The sequence below is a fragment of the Bombina bombina genome, chromosome 6, assembly GCF_027579735.1.
Source record: "Bombina bombina isolate aBomBom1 chromosome 6, aBomBom1.pri, whole genome shotgun sequence".
Classification (NCBI taxonomy): domain Eukaryota; kingdom Metazoa; phylum Chordata; class Amphibia; order Anura; family Bombinatoridae; genus Bombina; species Bombina bombina.
This window is the reverse complement of record NC_069504.1, coordinates 653,875,482-653,894,694: the sequence shown is the minus strand read 5'-3', so window position 1 is coordinate 653,894,694 and position 19,213 is coordinate 653,875,482. Positions and strand designations below refer to the sequence as shown.

At 38.9% G+C, this 19,213-nt stretch overlaps 1 protein-coding gene across 1 annotated transcript in view; it reads left to right on the top strand.

Annotated features, from left to right (window-relative positions):
- The window catches only part of UNC45A (unc-45 myosin chaperone A), a 59,459-nt gene extending 40,451 nt beyond the window's left edge, over nt 1-19,008 (top strand). The window contains exons 18-20 of the mRNA XM_053717712.1: nt 4,236-4,353; nt 7,261-7,416; nt 16,577-19,008. Coding sequence (XP_053573687.1) covers nt 4,236-4,353; nt 7,261-7,416; nt 16,577-16,849 — 547 coding nt within the window. The 3' untranslated portion in view covers nt 16,850-19,008. The remainder of the gene's footprint in view (nt 1-4,235; nt 4,354-7,260; nt 7,417-16,576) is intronic.
- The last annotated feature ends 205 nt before the right edge of the window (nt 19,009-19,213 follow it).

Here is a 19,213-nt window from a genome sequence, read left to right as displayed (position 1 = left end):
CCGGATGAAATGACTGACGACTCAGAAAATCCGCTTCCCAATTTTCCACTCCTGGAATGTGGATTGCAGACAAGTGGCAGGAGTGAGACTCCGCCCAATGAATGATTTTGGTCACTTCTTCCATCGCCAGGGAACTCCTTGTTCCCCCCTGATGGTTGATGTACGCAACAGTCGTCATGTTGTCCGATTGAAACCGTATGAATTTGGCCTTTGCTAGCTGAGGCCAAGCCTTGAGAGCATTGAATATCGCTCTTAGTTCCAGAATATTTATCGGGAGAAGAGATTCTTCCCGAGACCAAAGACCCTGAGCTTTCAGGAGTCCCCAGACCGCGCCCCAGCCCACCAGACTGGCGTCGGTCGTGACAATGACCCACTCTGGTCTGCGGAAGCTCATCCCCTGTGACAGGTTGTCCAGGGACAGCCACCAACGGAGTGAATCTCTGGTCCTCTGATCTACTTGTATCGTCGGAGACAAGTCTGTATAATCCCCATTCCACTGACTGAGCATGCACAGTTGTAATGGTCTCAGATGAATTCGCGCAAAAGGAACTATGTCCATTGCCGCGACCATCAAACCTATTACTTCCATGCACTGCGCTATGGAAGGAAGAGGAACAGAATGAAGTACTTGACAAGAGTTTAGAAGTTTTGATTTTCTGGCCTCTGTTAGAAAAATCCTCATTTCTAAGGAGTCTATTATTGTTCCCAAGAAGGGAACTCTTGTTGACGGAGATAGAGAACTTTTTTCTACGTTCACTTTCCACCCGTGAGATCTGAGAAAGGCCAGGACGATGTCCGTGTGAGCCTTTGCTTGTGGAAGGGACGACGCTTGAATCAGAATGTCGTCCAAGTAAGGTACTACTGCAATGCCCCTTGGTCTTAGCACCGCTAGAAGGGACCCCAGTATCTTTGTGAAAATTCTTGGAGCAGTGGCTAATCCGAACGGAAGTGCCACAAACTGGTAATGCTTGTCCAGGAAGGCGAACCTTAGGAACCGATGATGTTCCTTGTGGATAGGAATATGTAGATACGCATCCTTTAAATCCACCGTGGTCATGAATTGACCTTCCTGGATGGAAGGAAGAATTGTTCGAATGGTTTCCATTTTGAACGATGGAACCTTGAGAAACTTGTTTAGGATCTTGAGATCTAAGATTGGTCTGAATGTTCCCTCTTTTTTGGGAACTATGAACAGATTGGAGTAGAACCCCATCCCTTGTTCTCCTAATGGAACAGGATGAATCACTCCCATTTTTAACAGGTCTTCTACACAATGTAAGAATGCCTGTTTTTTTATGTGGTCTGAAGACAATTGAGACCTGTGGAACCTCCCCCTTGGGGGAAGCCCCTTGAATTCCAGAAGATAACCTTGGGGAGACTATTTCCAGCGCCCAAGGATCCAGAACATCTCTTGCCCAAGCCTGAGCGAAGAGAGAGAGTCTGCCCCCCACCAGATCCGGTCCCGGATCGGGGGCCAACATCTCATGCTGTCTTGGTAGCAGTGGCAGGTTTCTTGGCCTGCTTACCTTTGTTCCAGCCTTGCATTGGCCTCCAGGCTGGCTTGGCTTGAGAAGTATTACCCTCTTGCTTAGAGGATGTAGCACTTGGGGCTGGTCCGTTTCTGCGAAAGGGACGAAAATTTGGTTTATTTTTAGCCTTGAAAGACCTATCCTGAGGAAGGGCGTGGCCCTTACCCCCAGTGATATCAGAAATAATCTCTTTCAAGTCAGGGCCAAACAGCGTTTTCCCCTTGAAAGGAATGTTAAGCAATTTATTCTTGGAAGACGCATCCGCTGACCAAGATTTTAGCCAAAGCGCTCTGCGCACCACAATAGCAAACCCAGAATTTTTCGCCGCTAATCTAGCCAATTGCAAAGTGGCGTCTAAGGTGAAAGAGTTAGCCAATTTGAGAGCATGGATTCTGTCCAAAATCTCCTCATAAGAAGAATCTTTATTGAGCGCCTTTTCTAGTTCATCGAACCAGAAACACGCTGCTGTAGTGACAGGAACAATGCATGAAATTGGTTGTAGAAGGTAACCTTGCTGAACAAACATCTTTTTAAGCAAACCCTCTAATTTTTTATCCATAGGATCTTTGAAAGCACAACTATCTTCTATGGGTATAGTGGTGCGTTTGTTTAGAGTAGAAACCGCCCCCTCGACCTTGGGGACTGTCTGCCATAAGTCCTTTCTGGGGTCGACCATAGGAAACAATTTCTTGAATATAGGGGGAGGGACGAAAGGTATGCCGGGCCTTTCCCATTCTTTGTTTACAATATCCGCCACCCGCTTGGGTATAGGAAAAGCTTCGGGGGGCCCCGGGACCTCTAGGAACTTGTCCATCTTACATAATTTCTCTGGAATGACCAAATTCTCACAATCATCCAGAGTAGATAACACCTCCTTAAGCAGAGCGCGGAGATGTTCCAATTTAAATTTGAATGTAATCACATCAGGTTCAGCTTGTTGAGAAATTTTCCCTGAATCTGAAATTTCTCCCTCAGACAAAACCTCCCTGGCCCCCTCAGACTGGTGTAGGGGCACTTCAGAACCAATATCATCAGCGTCCTCATGCTCTTCCGTATTTTCTAAAACAGAGCAGTCGCGCTTTCGCTGATAAGTGGGCATTTTGGCTAAAATGTTTTTGATAGAATTATCCATTACAGCCGTTAATTGTTGCATAGTAAGGAGTATTGGCGCACTAGATGTACTAGGGGCCTCCTGTGTGGGCAAGACTGGCGTAGACGAAGGAGGGGATGATGCAGTACCATGCTTACTCCCCTCACTTGAGGAATCATCTTGGGCATCATTTTCTCTAAATTTTGTGTCACATAAATCACATCTATTTAAATGAGAAGGAACCTTGGCTTCCCCACATACAGAACACAGTCTATCTGGTAGTTCAGACATGTTAAACAGGCATAAACTTGATAACAAAGTACAAAAAACGTTTTAAAATAAAACCGTTACTGTCACTTTAAATTTTAAACTGAACACACTTTATTACTGCAAATGTGAAAAAGTATGAAGGAATTGTTCAAAATTCACCAAAATTTCACCACAGTGTCTTAAAGCCTTAAAAGTATTGCACACCAAATTTGAAAGCTTTAACTCTTAAAATAACGGAACCGGAGCCGTTTTTATATTTAACCCCTATACAGTCCCTGGTATCTGCTTTGCTGAGACCCAACCAAGCCCAAAGGGGAATACGATACCAAATGACGCCTTCAGAAAGCCTTTTCTATGTATCAGAGCTCCTCACACATGCATCTGCATGTCATGCTTCCCAAAAACAAGTGCGCAATAGAGGCGCGAAAATGAGGCTCTGCCTATGATTAGGGAAAGCCCCTAGAGAATAAGGTGTCCAATACAGTGCCTGCCGGTTATTTTACATAATTCCCAAGAATAAAATAATTCCTCAAAGCTATGAAGTATTAAAAATGCTTATATATCAATCGTTTTAGCCCAGAAAATGTCTACCAGTCTTAAAAGCCCTTGTGAAGCCCTTTATTCTTATGTAATAAAAATGGCTTACCGGATCCCATAGGGAAAATGACAGCTTCCAGCATTACATCGTCTTGTTAGAAATGTGTCATACCTCAAGCAGCAAAAGTCTGCTCACTGTTTCCCCCAACTGAAGTTAATTCCTCTCAACAGTCCTGTGTGGAAACAGCCATCGATTTTAGTAACGGTTGCTAAAATCATTTTCCTCTTACAAACAGAAATCTTCATCACTTTTCTGTTTCAGAGTAAATAGTACATACCAGCACTATTTTAAAATAACAAACTCTTGATTGAAGAATAAAAACTACAGTTAAACACCAAAAAACTCTAAGCCATCTCCGTGGAGATGTTGCCTGTACAACGGCAAAGAGAATGACTGGGGAAGGCGGAGCCTAGGAGGGATCATGTGACCAGCTTTGCTGGGCTCTTTGCCATTTCCTGTTGGGGAAGAGAATATCCCACAAGTAAGGATGACGCCGTGGACCGGACACACCTATGTTGGAGAAAGAAAATGGTAAGATTCTGTAAAGAAATCTAAATTGTTGGCTTAAATGTGCATCTGCACTTTAAAAAATAGCTTGTTTGCTTGCTCTTCCCTAGTTTTGAAGAGGTGATTACATCAACACCAAGGGTTAAGCACAAAGCGGCAAATTTTTAGTTTTTTTCCTGTTATGTTTGTTCTGACCAGTTCACATTTGTAGTTCCTGACCATGTTCTATTTTATCCTTCAGAGGAAAGATAATCAAGGAAAAGGCAGTGCCAATGATTGAAGGCTATATGTTTGAAGATCATGAAATGATACGCATGTCTGCAACCGAATGCATGTGCAACCTTGCCTTGAGCAAGGAGGTGAGTATAATACATTATGGTGCCAATCCGCTGAGCAGGGGGTACTGTTTAGTTTGTTCATTGTGAAAGTGTAGTAGATATAGGTAGCATTCCTGTGGAAGCTATAGCAAAAAAAAGGCACAATTTATTTACCAGTGTTTGTTTAAACTTTTTAGACTGCAAAAATAGACTGCAAAAATACTAGATATATGGAATCTTGGTTTGTATCTAATATCAGATTCTGTTTGTGTTAGAAATTAGTAAGGTTTAGGCATTCAGCAATCTACTAATCCACAACTGATTTTGCTTCAGGTCTTCCCTACTGCACTGTGTCTGCATTTAAGATCAACTACTGGGCGTGTAGGTAGCATAGAATCCAGCAGCCAGGTTGCTAACTAGCCAGACTCAAGACTGTCACCTGTAAGATTTTTTTCTTAGTTCAAATGCTCTACATAGCCAATACTCCAACTACCTGAATTTTCTCCTCCTTATTTGCTTTATTTGATCAGCAAATTAATTTTCCCTGAATAGCCCAAGATGAAGGGCTAGATTTCAAGTGCCTTTACCTTGCAGTCTATGGGGACTGTGTATTAGCTGTTAATATATATGTATATGCTTATATACATATATATTTACAGTATGTGTTAATATTTGTATAGATCTATACATATATATTTAATGTTTGCTGCCCAATGCTGCACGTCTTAAACCCTTTGTTGCTCTAGGTTCTGTGCCGTGTCTATCGGCATCAGAACGAGGCTCCCATTGGAGCCTATGGAAGCACGATCTTGTGAGCGCAAAGCTTCCATGCAATGCAAACGCAAGGTTGCGTTTGCATTGCGCTCAACTTGTAATACCAGCGCACATTTGCGTGCGCCGGTATAACTGAGTGGAGCACAAATATTGAGCTCCACTAATAATCTAGCCCGAAATGTATTGCCAGTACTTACACTTGTACTTCTCGAACTCTATGAAACTCCCCCATGTAATATTTAGAAGAGTTTTAAAGCGTTTTCAATCCTGGTATACTGAGTCCTCTTATCAGTTAGTATTGCTGTTTTGAATTATATATAGTAATAACAGTATCACATCAAGTAAGTTTAAACAATTATTAGTAATTTATTTTGGCTTTGTCCACTTAAGTGCATAAATTCAGCAGACAAGTCTACCAACAGATGTATCAATAATACTATATTTATTATTCCATAAATATACTAATAACACATATGGGATGTGTAGTGCAATGAACACATAGATTAAGAAAGCATGGCCAGCTTAGAACCAATAGACATGGATAAATATGCAAATAATTCAACGCTAGATGCAACACCTCAACCAGAGGGTAGCCCTGTACGCCAACAGGAATCTGCTACCTTGGTTTATAAATGAGGATCCATGCAAATGCGTTGTTACAGCAATACATCAAAGGCAACACCTCTCTCAGAGGGTGACCCAGTTATTTCTAACTGGAAAAATATCAACATGAGAAAATACCTGAGGATCTATGCCAAAGATGAAAGTAACATATAAATGTTAAACTGCATGACTTGTAACAGAAGCATATAACGATAGTGCTTACTAGATGAACACCCAAACCAGAGGATAGCACCACTCTTTAATAGAAGGTCAAGTCTATCATGGTAATTAATAGGGATCCATGTTCGTCCTCCAGTAAGTACATAGTTGCAGCAAATGTATAGCTGAGTAAAGCTTGAAAATGTACAATTATATTGCAATGCCTTGAAACATATAAGTATAAACTGTATCAAGTGCTAAATTCACATAGACTCAAGAGTTGTGCTGTTAAGTTTGTCAGTTCAGTGGTAATCAGCACTTATTGTCGAATGTGATGTATGTAATTTTTGTAATTTTTTTTGTATACACCATCGTCCCAAAATAACCTTGTATCAAGTGACAAAGTTATTCCGTAAATATGTTACTGTGAACATCAAGTGAGTCCTCCAGTCTGGGAATCAAAGGCAAAGACAAAGCTTGTTCGTCAGCAAACTGTACGCTTGTAATCCATGTGAACTGGAAAGCCGGTCCGTACGCCCTGAGGAAGCCCCTATGACGTTTGGTCACGTGGGGGGTGAAACGGCCGTTGGCGTGCGACGTCATTTCTGTCGAGCTTGGACCGACTTTCCAGTTCACATGGATTACAAGCATGCAGTTTGCTGACGAATCTGTATGAGGTAAGTAGCCACCGTATATGCAAAAAAGCCCAGCTTGCTGATGTCTCCCATTCCGAAGTGCAGAAAACGGAAACCGGAACAGTTGCTCACTGAGGTGTGTATACACTTCCTGCAAATTAACATTTGATGAATAAAACAAAATATTGTTATCATACGAATCAAGGAGGCACTCCGTGGATATCCTGTGTTGACAACTTAGTTTCTGCACAGCTGAGCAACTGTTCCGATTTCCATTTTCTGCACTTCGGACTTGGAGACATCAGCAAGCTGGGCTTTTTTGCATATATGGTGGCTACTTACCTCATACAGATTGAGGTATTTAAAAGTAAGTGCGTGGTGATAGGGGATGTACTACCCCACAACTTTGTATATACATCTTTGTCCTTAATGGTCACAGAAGGAAGGAGCTGACACCTAGTCTTTTGTGTGTGTGTATGTATGTATGTGTGTATGTATGTGTGTATGTATGTGTATATATATATATATATATATATATATATATATATATATATATATATATATATAATAATGTAATGTATAAATGTTATCTGAATTGTATGCTCTTCAAAGGGCATGATTATAGCCTAGGACTAGGTAGAATAGCAGATTAGGAGAGACTGGGGTTTAGATCAGCTATTTGATAACTCAAATACAGATCTGCATAGATCTAGCATGCATTAAGGAAAGGGGAAATAACCCTGTGCACAACATCAGAGCATGTACTATATTTTTCCAGGTTCAGGACTTGTATATGGTGGAGGGGACAGACCGCTTAAAGCTGATGGTATTGTACAGCGGTGAAGATGATGAACGACTTCGCCGTGCAGCAGCTGGAACTCTTGCCATGCTAACATCTCTGCAGCCTGAGATTTGTAAAAGGATCCCACAAGTGGTAAGACTAAAACTAATTGGTTTTGATAATGTGCATTCATTAGCTATTTTGTCTTCTTTTTTTTTTTTTCTTTTTTTTTTTTGGAATATACCTAATAAAAACTGTGCATTTTACCACCTCCATGAGAGGCAGGGGTGCATAGATACAGCATACTTAAAAGGACACTAAACCCCAACATTATTTCTCATAATTCAGATAGTGAATACAATTTTTTTTTTATAAGTCTTTATTTATATCCAACAAAATACACTGACAGTCAATGGCAAGGAAAAGAGAGAAAAAAAAACAAAAATCAAACAAGAACAATCCACTTGGTTTTCAAGTAAATACATTTTAGATAATGGAGCAATAATTGGACGTCATAATAACAGGCATAAAATAGACATGATCATTAAAAAGAAAAAGAAAAAATGACTGTATAACATTGATTAACTAAGGCTTGCCCCAGAATATAATAGTTTTCCTTCATTACAATAATACTTAATTCTTTGTTGGATGATTTTATATTAATTTTACCCAGACATAACTAACAGCACATTGTAGAACAAACAAAAAAACAAAAAAAAAAAGAAAAAGAAAAAGAAAAAAAAAAAAAAAAAAAAGAGACCCTACCCGCAACTCTTCAAACCCCCGTCACCACCTCCCTAGGAGGACTAGTTCAGTATTACGTAAAAGATATATCAAACATTCCCTTTCCGCAGGGGGAAATGTTTTAATAAATGCTGACCATTTTAAAAAAAACCTGGAGATATCATTGTCGTTATCAATATTAACATTATGTTGTTCGAGAACACATTGCTTTTTTAAGCAATTTTTAATTTCAGATATACTGGGACCAGAGTTCATTTTCCATTTTTTAAAAATCAGATATCGAACAGCCAGTATAGTTATATTAATCAGTTTAGTATTAAGCTGCTTATCTTCTGGATTAGAAAAAAGAAAAACTACATTCAGATCTGTCAGACTTATCGAGGGGAGACCCAGTATTCTACAGAGCCAAAACTGAACTTTAGACCAGATATTCCTAATTTTTGGACACGTCCATAACATGTGCAAGAGATCTGCAGAAGGAAGTGAACATTTAGGACAGATAGTGAAGTTAGATTTCCCACATCTTGTTCCCTTTTCTGGTGTAAAATATGTCCTATGTAGCAACTTGACATGTGATTCTCTCCATGTAGACGAGAGAGTTGTCCGAGCAACCTCTTGGATTGAGGTAGAAGGTATTTTAGAATCAACTTCTCTATCCAGGAGTTTAGCCCAGTTACCCGCAATCTTATCAAGATTGATTGTACCTCTGTCCGATACCAGTAACCTATAGCATGGGGAGATTGACGTAATTCCGTTCTTTACCAAGATAAGCCACCTGTCCAGCTGCACTAAAGACCAGTTCCAGCCGAACTCATTTACTAACTTCATGGCGTAGTGTCTGGCTTGAAGGTAAGCATAAAAATTACTATGTGGAAGATTGAATTTCAATCTTAATGCATCAAATGATTGTATGCAGCCTTCTTCTATATCAAGCAGCTGGGAAACGTCATTAAGCCCTCGAGTATTCCATTTTAAAAAAATTAAAGAGGGTGAACCATCCTGAAATTGTGGATTCCCTACAAATGGCAAGTATCGGGATACATGATATTCTATTACCAGCAGATTACATACCTTTTTCCAAGCAAGAATTATGTTGTGTATTGTTTTATATCTTCTAATATGGGACGGAATATTGGGCGTGTCCATATGTATAAGTGCCGCCGGTACAAAAGGATACATGATGCTAGTCTCGAGATCAATATTTGTAACATAGTTGCGCTGAAATAACCAGTCCGCTACAATGCGAATTAGAAAAGCATAATTATATGCCTTTAAATCAGGTAGAGCCAGACCCCCAGCTCCAATTGGGAAAGAAAGTTTTGCCAGTGACATTCTGGGCTTCCTGTCCTGCCATAAGAAGGCTCGAAGAGATGAATTAAATAAGGTAATATCCTTTTTCTTCAGTAATACAGGAGTGTTCTGTAGAACATACAATATTTTAGGTAGTAGAATCATTTTATATACTGCTATGCGCCCAGATAATGACAGAGGCAAGTTCTGCCAGTTCTTGAGAGCTGCTCTAACCTTGTTTAAAACAGGAGGGATATTCAGCGCATACCAGGTATCGGGGTTACTAGATATATTTATACCCAGGTATTTAAACGAGTCCTTTACTATAGAAAAAGGTATGTTTATAGGAGAGTCATTTGTCTGCCTAACCCAAAGAAATTCGGATTTACTTATGTTTACCCTATACCCTGAAAAGGATCCAAACTGTTGTATAATGGCCATCAAAATTGGTAAATTCCTACGGATATTAGCTAAATACAGAAGAATATCATCCGCATATAATGCTATTCTTACTTTACGTCCAGCGACTACAATCCCCTCAAGCCTCTGTCTTATCATTAGTGCAAGAGGTTCAATAGCGATGTTGAAAAGGAGCGGGGACAGGGGACACCCCTGCCTCGTTCCCCTCTGAAGAGTTATCTCTGGGGACAGCTGGCCATTAACTATTAGTCTGGTAGAAGCCGTATGATATAGTTTATCTATAAAATTCGTGAAATTGCCTTTAAACCCAAACTTCTCTAAAGAAATTAAAAGATGATCGTGATGGATTGAATCAAAGGCCTTTTCGGCGTCTATGGCTAATATTGCCAAATCCGCTTCATTTACTCCTCCCCTTTGGTCGGAGATCGTAGTATTGAAAAAAAAGTCTAAGGTTAACAAAAGTTCTCTTATCTTGGCGGCAGAATTCCTATTCTTCATAAACCCGGCCTGATCTGAATTGATAATAGAAGGGAGAAGGGACTGCAGCCGCTGTGCAAGGATTGTAGTTAACAATTTATAATCCGTATTCATGAGGGCGATTGGCCTATAAGATTCTATTGCTTTTGGATCTTTTCCCTTCTTTAAAATCAGGGACGTAAATGATGCGGTAAAGCTAGATGTAGGAGCATTGCCCTCTATATATATATGATTAAATAATGTAGTTAAGTACGGTGTTATAATATCTGGTATCGATCTATAGAATTCATTAGGTATTGCATCCGGTCCCGATGCTTTATTATATCCCAACTTACTAATAGCTTTAGCCACTTCTGCTTCAGTAATAGGAGATTCAAGATCTTCCGTTAACGATGCTATTAATGATGGAAACGTGATGCCTGACCAAAACCTCTGACGTTCCAAGGTATCAGTTGGTTTAGCCGAATAAATAGATTGATAATAATCAAAAACAATTTGCATAAGGTCCTGTGGAGAGCTGGCTATTTGCCCCTTTCTATAGAGACCGTCAATTAACTGGGATCCTAAATCTTGCTTAACTAATCTAGCTAGAAGTTTACCCGTCTTATTCCCGTACTTATAGAATTTTGCAGAAAAACGTATATCCTTTTGGGTGGCTTTATATATCAACAATGAGTCTCTCGCCTCTAATGCAGTAGTGTATTTGGCCCACTTCTGGGGTGTCTTTTCCAGTAAGTATAGATTATAAGAATTTGTGACTGCCTGAAGCAGTTCATTCTCACGCTTTTTAAGACTCTTTGTACGCCTAATAGTGTAAGCAAGAATCTCCCCTCTCATCACTGCTTTAGCCGTTTCCCAAAACAAAGACGGCCGACTCCTGGCCTCTACATTAAACATAGCGAAATCCGCAAATTTGGTTTCCAAAAAATTTCTAAACTTAACATCAGAAGACAAAAACTTAGGATAGAAGAAGCGATTATTGGCCTGCAAAAATGTGCCGATTTGAGATTCAAAACAAATTGGGGCATGATCAGATACCGTTATAGGCAATATTTGAGCTGATACTTTGGATTTACATAGTCTTTCATCAATCAAAAATAAGTCAATCCGGGACAATGACTTATGTGCCTTTGACAGACACGTAAAGTCCCGCGTATCTGGGTTTTGGAGTCTCCAAATGTCCCTTACTCTCAAGTTAGAAAAGATCCTAGAAAACAACTTTGACTCAAGATTATCCCTTTTGGTTTTTTTAGAGAATTCCTGCTGCCTCATTCTATCTAATGGATACTGCGGAGCCATGTTAAAATCGCCAGCTAAAATGAGGAAGCCTTCTGCAGATGTCATAAGCTTGGCCTGCAACGCATCCCAGAAAGACAAATCAAAAACGTTTGGGGCATATACATTACATAACGTATACAAACAACCAGCAATCTTAATTTTCAAAATAATATATCTCCCCTCTTTATCTGACTGACTCTGAATTATCTCGTAATTAAATTTTTTCCCCAAGAGAATAGCAACTCCACCTTTGCGACTACAACTAGGTGAAAAAAAGACCTCTTTTACCCATGCAGATTTGAGTTTGAGGATTTCTTGTGTTTTCAAGTGTGTTTCCTGTAAAAAAGCAATAGAAGCGCCTATTTTCTTAAGATAAGAAATAATCGTTTTTCTCTTAATAGGGGAAGTAAGGCCTCCTATATTCCAGGAAACAAATTTAATCCCATTCATTTTATATAAACTCTACAACCCAAGACGGGAGGCGGTAGCGGGGGAGGAAGAGAGAAGAAGGAAAAAAAAAAAAAAAAAAAAAAAAAAAAAAACCCCAAAAAACAAAAAAAAAAAAAAAAAAAAAAAAAAAAAAAAAACACCCAAAAAACAAAAAACAGACAAGACAAAACCCAGACGTTTGGACCGTCTGGTACCCTAATCTGAAAGGAACCCAACCTGGTAATACCCCAATGGATCCATTCATGCTCAAAAAAAAACAATCTATTGAGCTATGTTATTTTTGGACAAAAAGGCCTCTGCCGCTTTGGCAGACTCAAAAAAATATGAGGTGTTATCATAGACCAGTCGAAGCTTAGCAGGATGAACAATTGTTGCACGCAATCGTTGCTGTATCAGTTTGGTGCAAACCGGTGCCAGCTCTTTTCTTTTAAAAGCAGTATCTGCGGCATAATCCCGGAACAACAATATTTTTGTCCCTTCCAGGAGTATGGGCTGACTCTTTCGAAAAGCTTGCAAAAACATCAATTTGTCTTGATAATTCAAAAATTTGGCTAGGATTGGTCTTGGCCTCACATTGTTTCTTGAAGAGGATACTGGTCCTAACCTATGTACTCGTTCTATAACAATATCCTGATATGTCTCAGGGATATTCAGCAGTGTTGGAAGTGTTTTAGTGATCAGTTTAGTTAAATCTTCAAATTGCTTCCCCTCGGGAACCCCTATAATTCTTAAGTTATTTCGTCTAGCCCGGTTTTCCAGATCTTCTACTTTGTTTTGTAATTTAACCAGGGCTAAGGAAGTAACTTCTAACTTAGTGTTTTGGGCTATGGTAAGATCTTCAAGATCCGATACTCTTTGTTCTACCTCAGAAAATCTCTCTGAGAATTGTTTAATCTCTGAGCTTAGCTGGGCAATTTCGTACTTTATCTCAGTTTTAAGTGACTCAAACTTAGGTGCAAGGGCCATAGATATATCTGAAACTAGGGTCTGTAGGTCAATGGACTCATGAGCACTAAGGGAGTCACGTGGGGCCAGCTGTATCTCGCCAGCCGTCTCAATGCTAGGCTTAGTTCTTTTATCCCTTTGTCTAGCAGACATGATTAAAGGTGAAGTTTTGGATTGGGAGTGTAGGAACTTGTCCATTAATTAGTGGGGGAGGGGAAGTGAAGGAAAACAAACAGCACAAAAATAATCTAAAGTGATAGAGGGGGGAAAAAGACCCCAGAGAACGAAAAATAGGAAGGAAGGGAGTGAGGAAAGAGTGGTGTCTTATCTAAATTTATTTTACTTTTTCTCCTTTTATTTTCTACCTTCTTTTGTGCGTAAATTAGCCGTGAAGTAAGATCATTCGTGTCTGTGACTGAAGGGAATGATCAATAGACATCCCTGGGTATAGCTGTATATACTCACAGCCTAAGATTTATGTGAACTCCTAGCGCAATTACAGTTTTCAACAGTTGTATTAGTTCTATACAATAATCAACCTTTGTAACCTGCTAGGTCAGTTCTATTTATATGTCTACAACCAGTTTTTACCATCTACCTCCTGCGCACATTTTCTAACATCTTTTTAGCCTTCAATATCTTGTAGAGAGTATAACACCTGTATACAACCAGAAAAATTTAGCTAATATATATACAATAGGTGTAATATCTTCCTTCCCTTTATGAAAAGTTAACTATAGTGGAAATAGCTTTTCATAGCTTTTAACTTTAAACACTTTTACTCCTGTTAACCGTGTTGTACCTGCATATACTCACAGCCTAAGATTTATATGAACTCCTAGCGCACTTACAGTTTTCCACAATTGCATTAGTTCTATACAATGATCAATTATAAGCCAAAAATTTTAGCCTTCAATATTTTGTAGGGAGTATAACACCTGTGTGCAACCAGAAAAATTTAACTAATATATATACAATAGGTGTAATAACTTTCTTCCCTTTATGAAAAGTTAACTATGATGAAAATAGCTTGTCACAGCTTTTAACTTTAAACACTTTTACTCCTGTTGGCCGTGCTGTACCTGCATATGCTCACAGCCTAAAACTTATATGAACTCCTAGCGCACTTACAGTTTTCCACAATTGCATTAATTCTATACCGTGAACAATCTTTGTAACCTGCTAGGTCAGTTCTATTTTTATGTATACAACTGGGTTTTACCATCAATCATCCTGCACATATTTTCAAGCACTTTTAAGTGACCCTGTATGACAACAGTAAGCCCGTGGTAGAAGCAATACATTCAATTCCTAGAGTGTTGAGGTACAGACTTAGGTACTTTACAAAAAACAAGAACATGGATTTTTAGTTCTAGCACCACTAACTAACGGCTTCTGGGCCAACACAGCCAGGCGTTGTTTTAACCGGAAGCAGTATGATAGGGTATCATCATTCCATACAATAAAGGAAAAAAGAGAAAAAAGAGATGTATTATGCGCAAAAACTTGTAAAAAGTATAACACCTGTATGCAACCAGAAAAGTTTAGCTAATAAATATACAATAGGTGTAATATCTTTCTTCCCTTTATAACGAGTTAACTATAGTAGAAATAGCCTTTCATGTCTTTTTAAATTTAAACACTTTTACCCCTGTCAACCAGTTTTAATGGCCCAATTAGTCCAGCTTATTTGGAACCAGTCCTGTAGGGATAAACATAGGAGCCCAGAGAACCTAAGAGTCTCTGTAGATTTCGGGGATGGATAACAGAGATCAGACGAGAACCATCCCAAAGTAAGCCTGGTCATTCCGGGTAGAATTAAGCATCTGTGGACATTGCAGATTATCTACATTACCCGTCCTGTGTGTCCGGGATTCAGCCACCAGCTAGTGAGCCTCTGATACCAGCAGCCCCCCCTCGCGCAGCACCGGTGGGAGGAGGAGCGCTTTTCCAGCTCGAGAGCAGCGGCCCAGTCAGGATATAGAATGGCACTCTGTGCAACAGGGGCTCCGACACAGGCACCTCGTACGATACGAGGCCCTAACCCCTCTCACCACAACATAGCGGAAGCCGAGTGATCCAATGGGCACAGCCTTTTTCCAGGGACTCCAGCCGCTCAGCCGCCATTCTCCTTCCGCGGCTTACCGGGGGACAAAGTAGATCCGGCTCCCTGTTACAGTATCGGGCAACACAGGAGAAACAGGTAACAGTTCAATGTTCCGGAGAATACACCACAGTGCGATATCAGTAGCATCCACCATCCGTCTCTATAAGACCAAACAGGGGGGTTCCCCGGCACTAGAGATATAAGCTACTTTAGTTTAGGAGATATTTATCCCAGCCACAGACCTTCTTTTGATATCGGCAATGAATAATAGCAACAAAGTCAATAATGCAGATGGTTGGCTTTAACCCCAAATTTGGGTCCCTTGCAGAGCTGCTTCACGCAGCAATAGTGCAATGTTATGGCACTACCGAGCATCCGACAGCGATAAAAAATCAGCAGTACAAGCCGCCCTCAGGTGGAGGGTTTAGGCGTGGTTCTCGCCAATAGCTTGTAGGCAGGAGAGATCGAAACAGGTGCAGCACCTAGACACACACCTGTGCTCCTCCCCCGGAAGCTCTTCCCAGCCAGGGCATGTCTAGTGAATACAATTTTAAACAACATTCCAATTCACTTCTATTATCTAATTTGCTTCATTCTTTAGATATCCTTTGTTGAAGAAATAGCAATGCACATGGGTGAGCCAATCACACAAGGCATCTATTTTGAGCCTATCTAGATATGCTTTGCATGAAAGGATATGAAGAGAATGAAGCAAATTAGATCATAGAAATAAATTAGAAAGTTGCTTAAAATGGCATGTCCTTTCTAAATCGTGAAAGAAAAAGAATTGGGTTTCATGCCCCTTTTAAAGGGACACTGAACTCAAATTATTTCGTGATTCAGATAGAGCATGCAATTTTAAGCAACTTTCTAATTTACTCCTATTATCAAATTTTCTTTGTTCTCTTGTAATGTAATTTTAGATGCCGGCCCATTTTTGGTGAACAACCTGGGTTGTTTTTGCTGATTGGTGGATAAATTCACCCACCAATAAACAAGTGCTGTCCAGGGTTCTTTTTCAAATAAAGATAGCAAGAGAACGAAGAGAAATTGATAAAAGAAGTAAATTAGAATGTTTCTTAATATTGCATGCTCTATCTGAATCACAAAAGAAAAAAAATTGGGTTCAGTGTTCCTTTAAGTATTGCTTAGATTAGTGTAAAAGCTCATTTGCTATGGTCCCTGACTGGCCACATCAGATGAGATCAGAGAGTAGTAGGGAGTATATCCTGCTCACCTGCACACTTTCTTGAAAAGTTGACTATTTTGGATGCTTTAAAAATATTTGCTTTCTATTAAGTTCTTTTGAAATGCAGTGAATACAGAAAATAAAAAATAAAAAAGGTATGTTATGCAAATAGTAAAAGCATAAATTGTAGATTCTGTCATGGGAATGGAACCCTTCAAGTATATAGTTGACATAAGTTGCATTTACTTTGTGAAGCTATTTTATCTTCATCTCCAGACATTTCAGCTGTTCTGCTGCATTTAGCTGCTATTACCGATGCTGCCAAAAGGATTGTAAACATGCTTAGTAAGGACCATCTGAGCAATTGAGGGAATGCATGGCTGTTGTCTATAAAGTATTCTTTCACCTTTCAGACGGTGCACTGGTTGGAGATCCTGCAGGCTCTGCTGCTCAGTGAGAACACAGAACTGCAGCACCGTGGAGCTGTTGTCGTCCTGAACATGATGGGAGAGAAGGAGGTGGCTGAGAAGATGATGGAGAGTGAAATGTTGGAGATCCTGTCAGTGCTTGCCAAAGATGAGGGGGAGGAGAAGAAACGACCGGTCGCCACAGCAGCCAGAGAATGTTTAGCCAAAGCAGTGGAGCATGGATTAATAAAACCCAATGAATCGGCACAGGAAGAGTGATGAGCAACAGCTCAACTGTAATGGAATATTATTTCTTGTCTTAATTTGCTGCTACTAAACAGACACTGCATTTGCACAGCATTGTAAATAATGTCTTAAGATTCCATATTGTCATTACTCAAACACTATCACATGGCCTCTTGTGGGTAAAGAGTATATATATTTATATGAAAGTGAGCTTGGTGTTTGGGGAGAACCTTATTTGTTAATATTTACATAAAACATCATTATTTTATGATATCTGGGCCTTTTCAATAGCTGTTTTTATCTATATTTAGATAGACAATGAAGGGTCCTCAGTGCAGAAACTTTTTAAAAGATTCTCATGTATTTATATGCATGATTCAGCTAAACCTTACTGAAATGCACAACTAGGTGAGCAAATATTTTTTCAGTCATATTAAGCAGCTTTCTTAAAACTGTTATACAGCAGGTATTGTAAAGAATAGTTCGCTTTTCACTATTATTAATTTCTTGTTGCTACTTTAAAATCAGGATGTTACTATTGCTCTTAAAATGTAAGTATAATACATGAGAGATTTTTCTCTCATCAGCCTGGATAACAAAGATTGCTTTTAGTTTGTGTGACTGAAAAATTCAGGAAGGTTTGCTGTTGTCCAATATATAGAAAAACTAATATGTTTTTAAAGTCTGCATCATTTAATATGTACAGCTAATCACTGTGCTTGAGGCATTTTCAGGTTTGAATAGACTGTTTCAGTGGCATATGCAAATAGGCTGCACCAGCGTTCAAACACTCCTGCTCAGAGGCGGCAGTTGCTTGTATGATGCAAATCTTGCTAACGCCACTGCTTGCTCTCTCAACTGGTGCAACACTTTAATGAGGGTGCATGGGGAATTACAGCATATGTAAATATGCTGCTGAAACAGAGAGATCATTTACTAGAATCATTTTTGTTAATAGAAATATATTGCAAAAATACTTTTCAAATTTGAAATAAACTCATGCACATTTGTCAGGATTATTCTGTCCCTTTAAGTTTCTGAAAAACCCCCACATACTAAGAATCTTAATTATACACCAACTAAAATTAGCTTTAACTTTTAAAAAGATATTCTAATGCAAAATATACTCTCTGTATTTTTTTGCACTTGTGTCCCTTTGCTAACTATGAGGTTGTTTACAATTCTGTAGAACAGTTTATGAAATGATTTACCTACAAAACTACCCATAGACTTTAATGGGCAGATTGTGTAGAAAGTAGAAAATAATTAGTTCAACCCGTATGTGCTAAACAGTTGCAGATGGTTTAAACATATACCTACATCTCTGCTCAGCAGCAACACATTGCAGCTCCTGAGCAGGACACAGTCAGTGAGCCAATAAGGGGCAGCATATGTGTGTAGCCACCAATCACCGACCATATCCAGCTAATGAGCTCTAAGTATTGTGGCTCTAGAGTGAGACTTTAGCTATGTGTTTTATTCCTTTTGTAGGGGTTAAACTCATAGGAAAGCGCACAAATTCAAAAATAAAACCCATTAGAACATTGACACATCTCTTTAAATAAATTGCACCAACAGCAGTCACAAATCTCTTTTAGATTAAAATGTGGCCATTAAAGATTTGAAGTTAAAAAAAAATCAATCTAACTGTATAAAAATTAGCATAAATATTGGGTACTAGAGTATAAAAAGTACGATCAGCCATTAGAAGTTCTAAATGGCATTCCATCATTAACAATAAATGGAAATAAGTTGCTGACATTCCATGCTCTCTTGGGTGAATGCTGACAATGTTATATAAGTGAGGCGTATGAAATTATTTTTTACATTTATGAAACAAAGGTTTAAAGGGGACGCAAATACAATTTTTTTTGAGTGCAAGCTATAGAAAATATTTTTCATTTCAGTACTTTTTTTTAACTCCTGGCAACTTTTCTCAATACTATATTTATATTTGTTCTTTGAAATTGTGTTTCGTATTAAATATCTATAATAAATTCCATTTCTAACATTCCTTTTGGTTGCACTATTCTAGAAGCCTTGTAAGAATTGTTGGTAGCAGTACACTATTTTAATTAATAATCACTGTTCTGTTCCTTTTTGTTTTTAAATTTTTTAAAGTAAATATATAAAATAAGTGTTGAAATTTATTAATTTTGTTTAATACTGCAATAAATAACATTTGGTTCACAGCTATAGGATTATTTTCTTTTCTTTTGAAAGCAAGGATATAAAAGCCTTCTAAGTGTGGAAACCTATCGAATTACTGTTTATTAATGTTTATACAAATTACTTTAATAAAAATGTGATCAATTGTGTGTTAAACGACATTGTAGTCCCATCATAGAAGAAAAAAGAACAGTTTGGGGTTTTTTGCGCTCATTATTGTGACGTAAT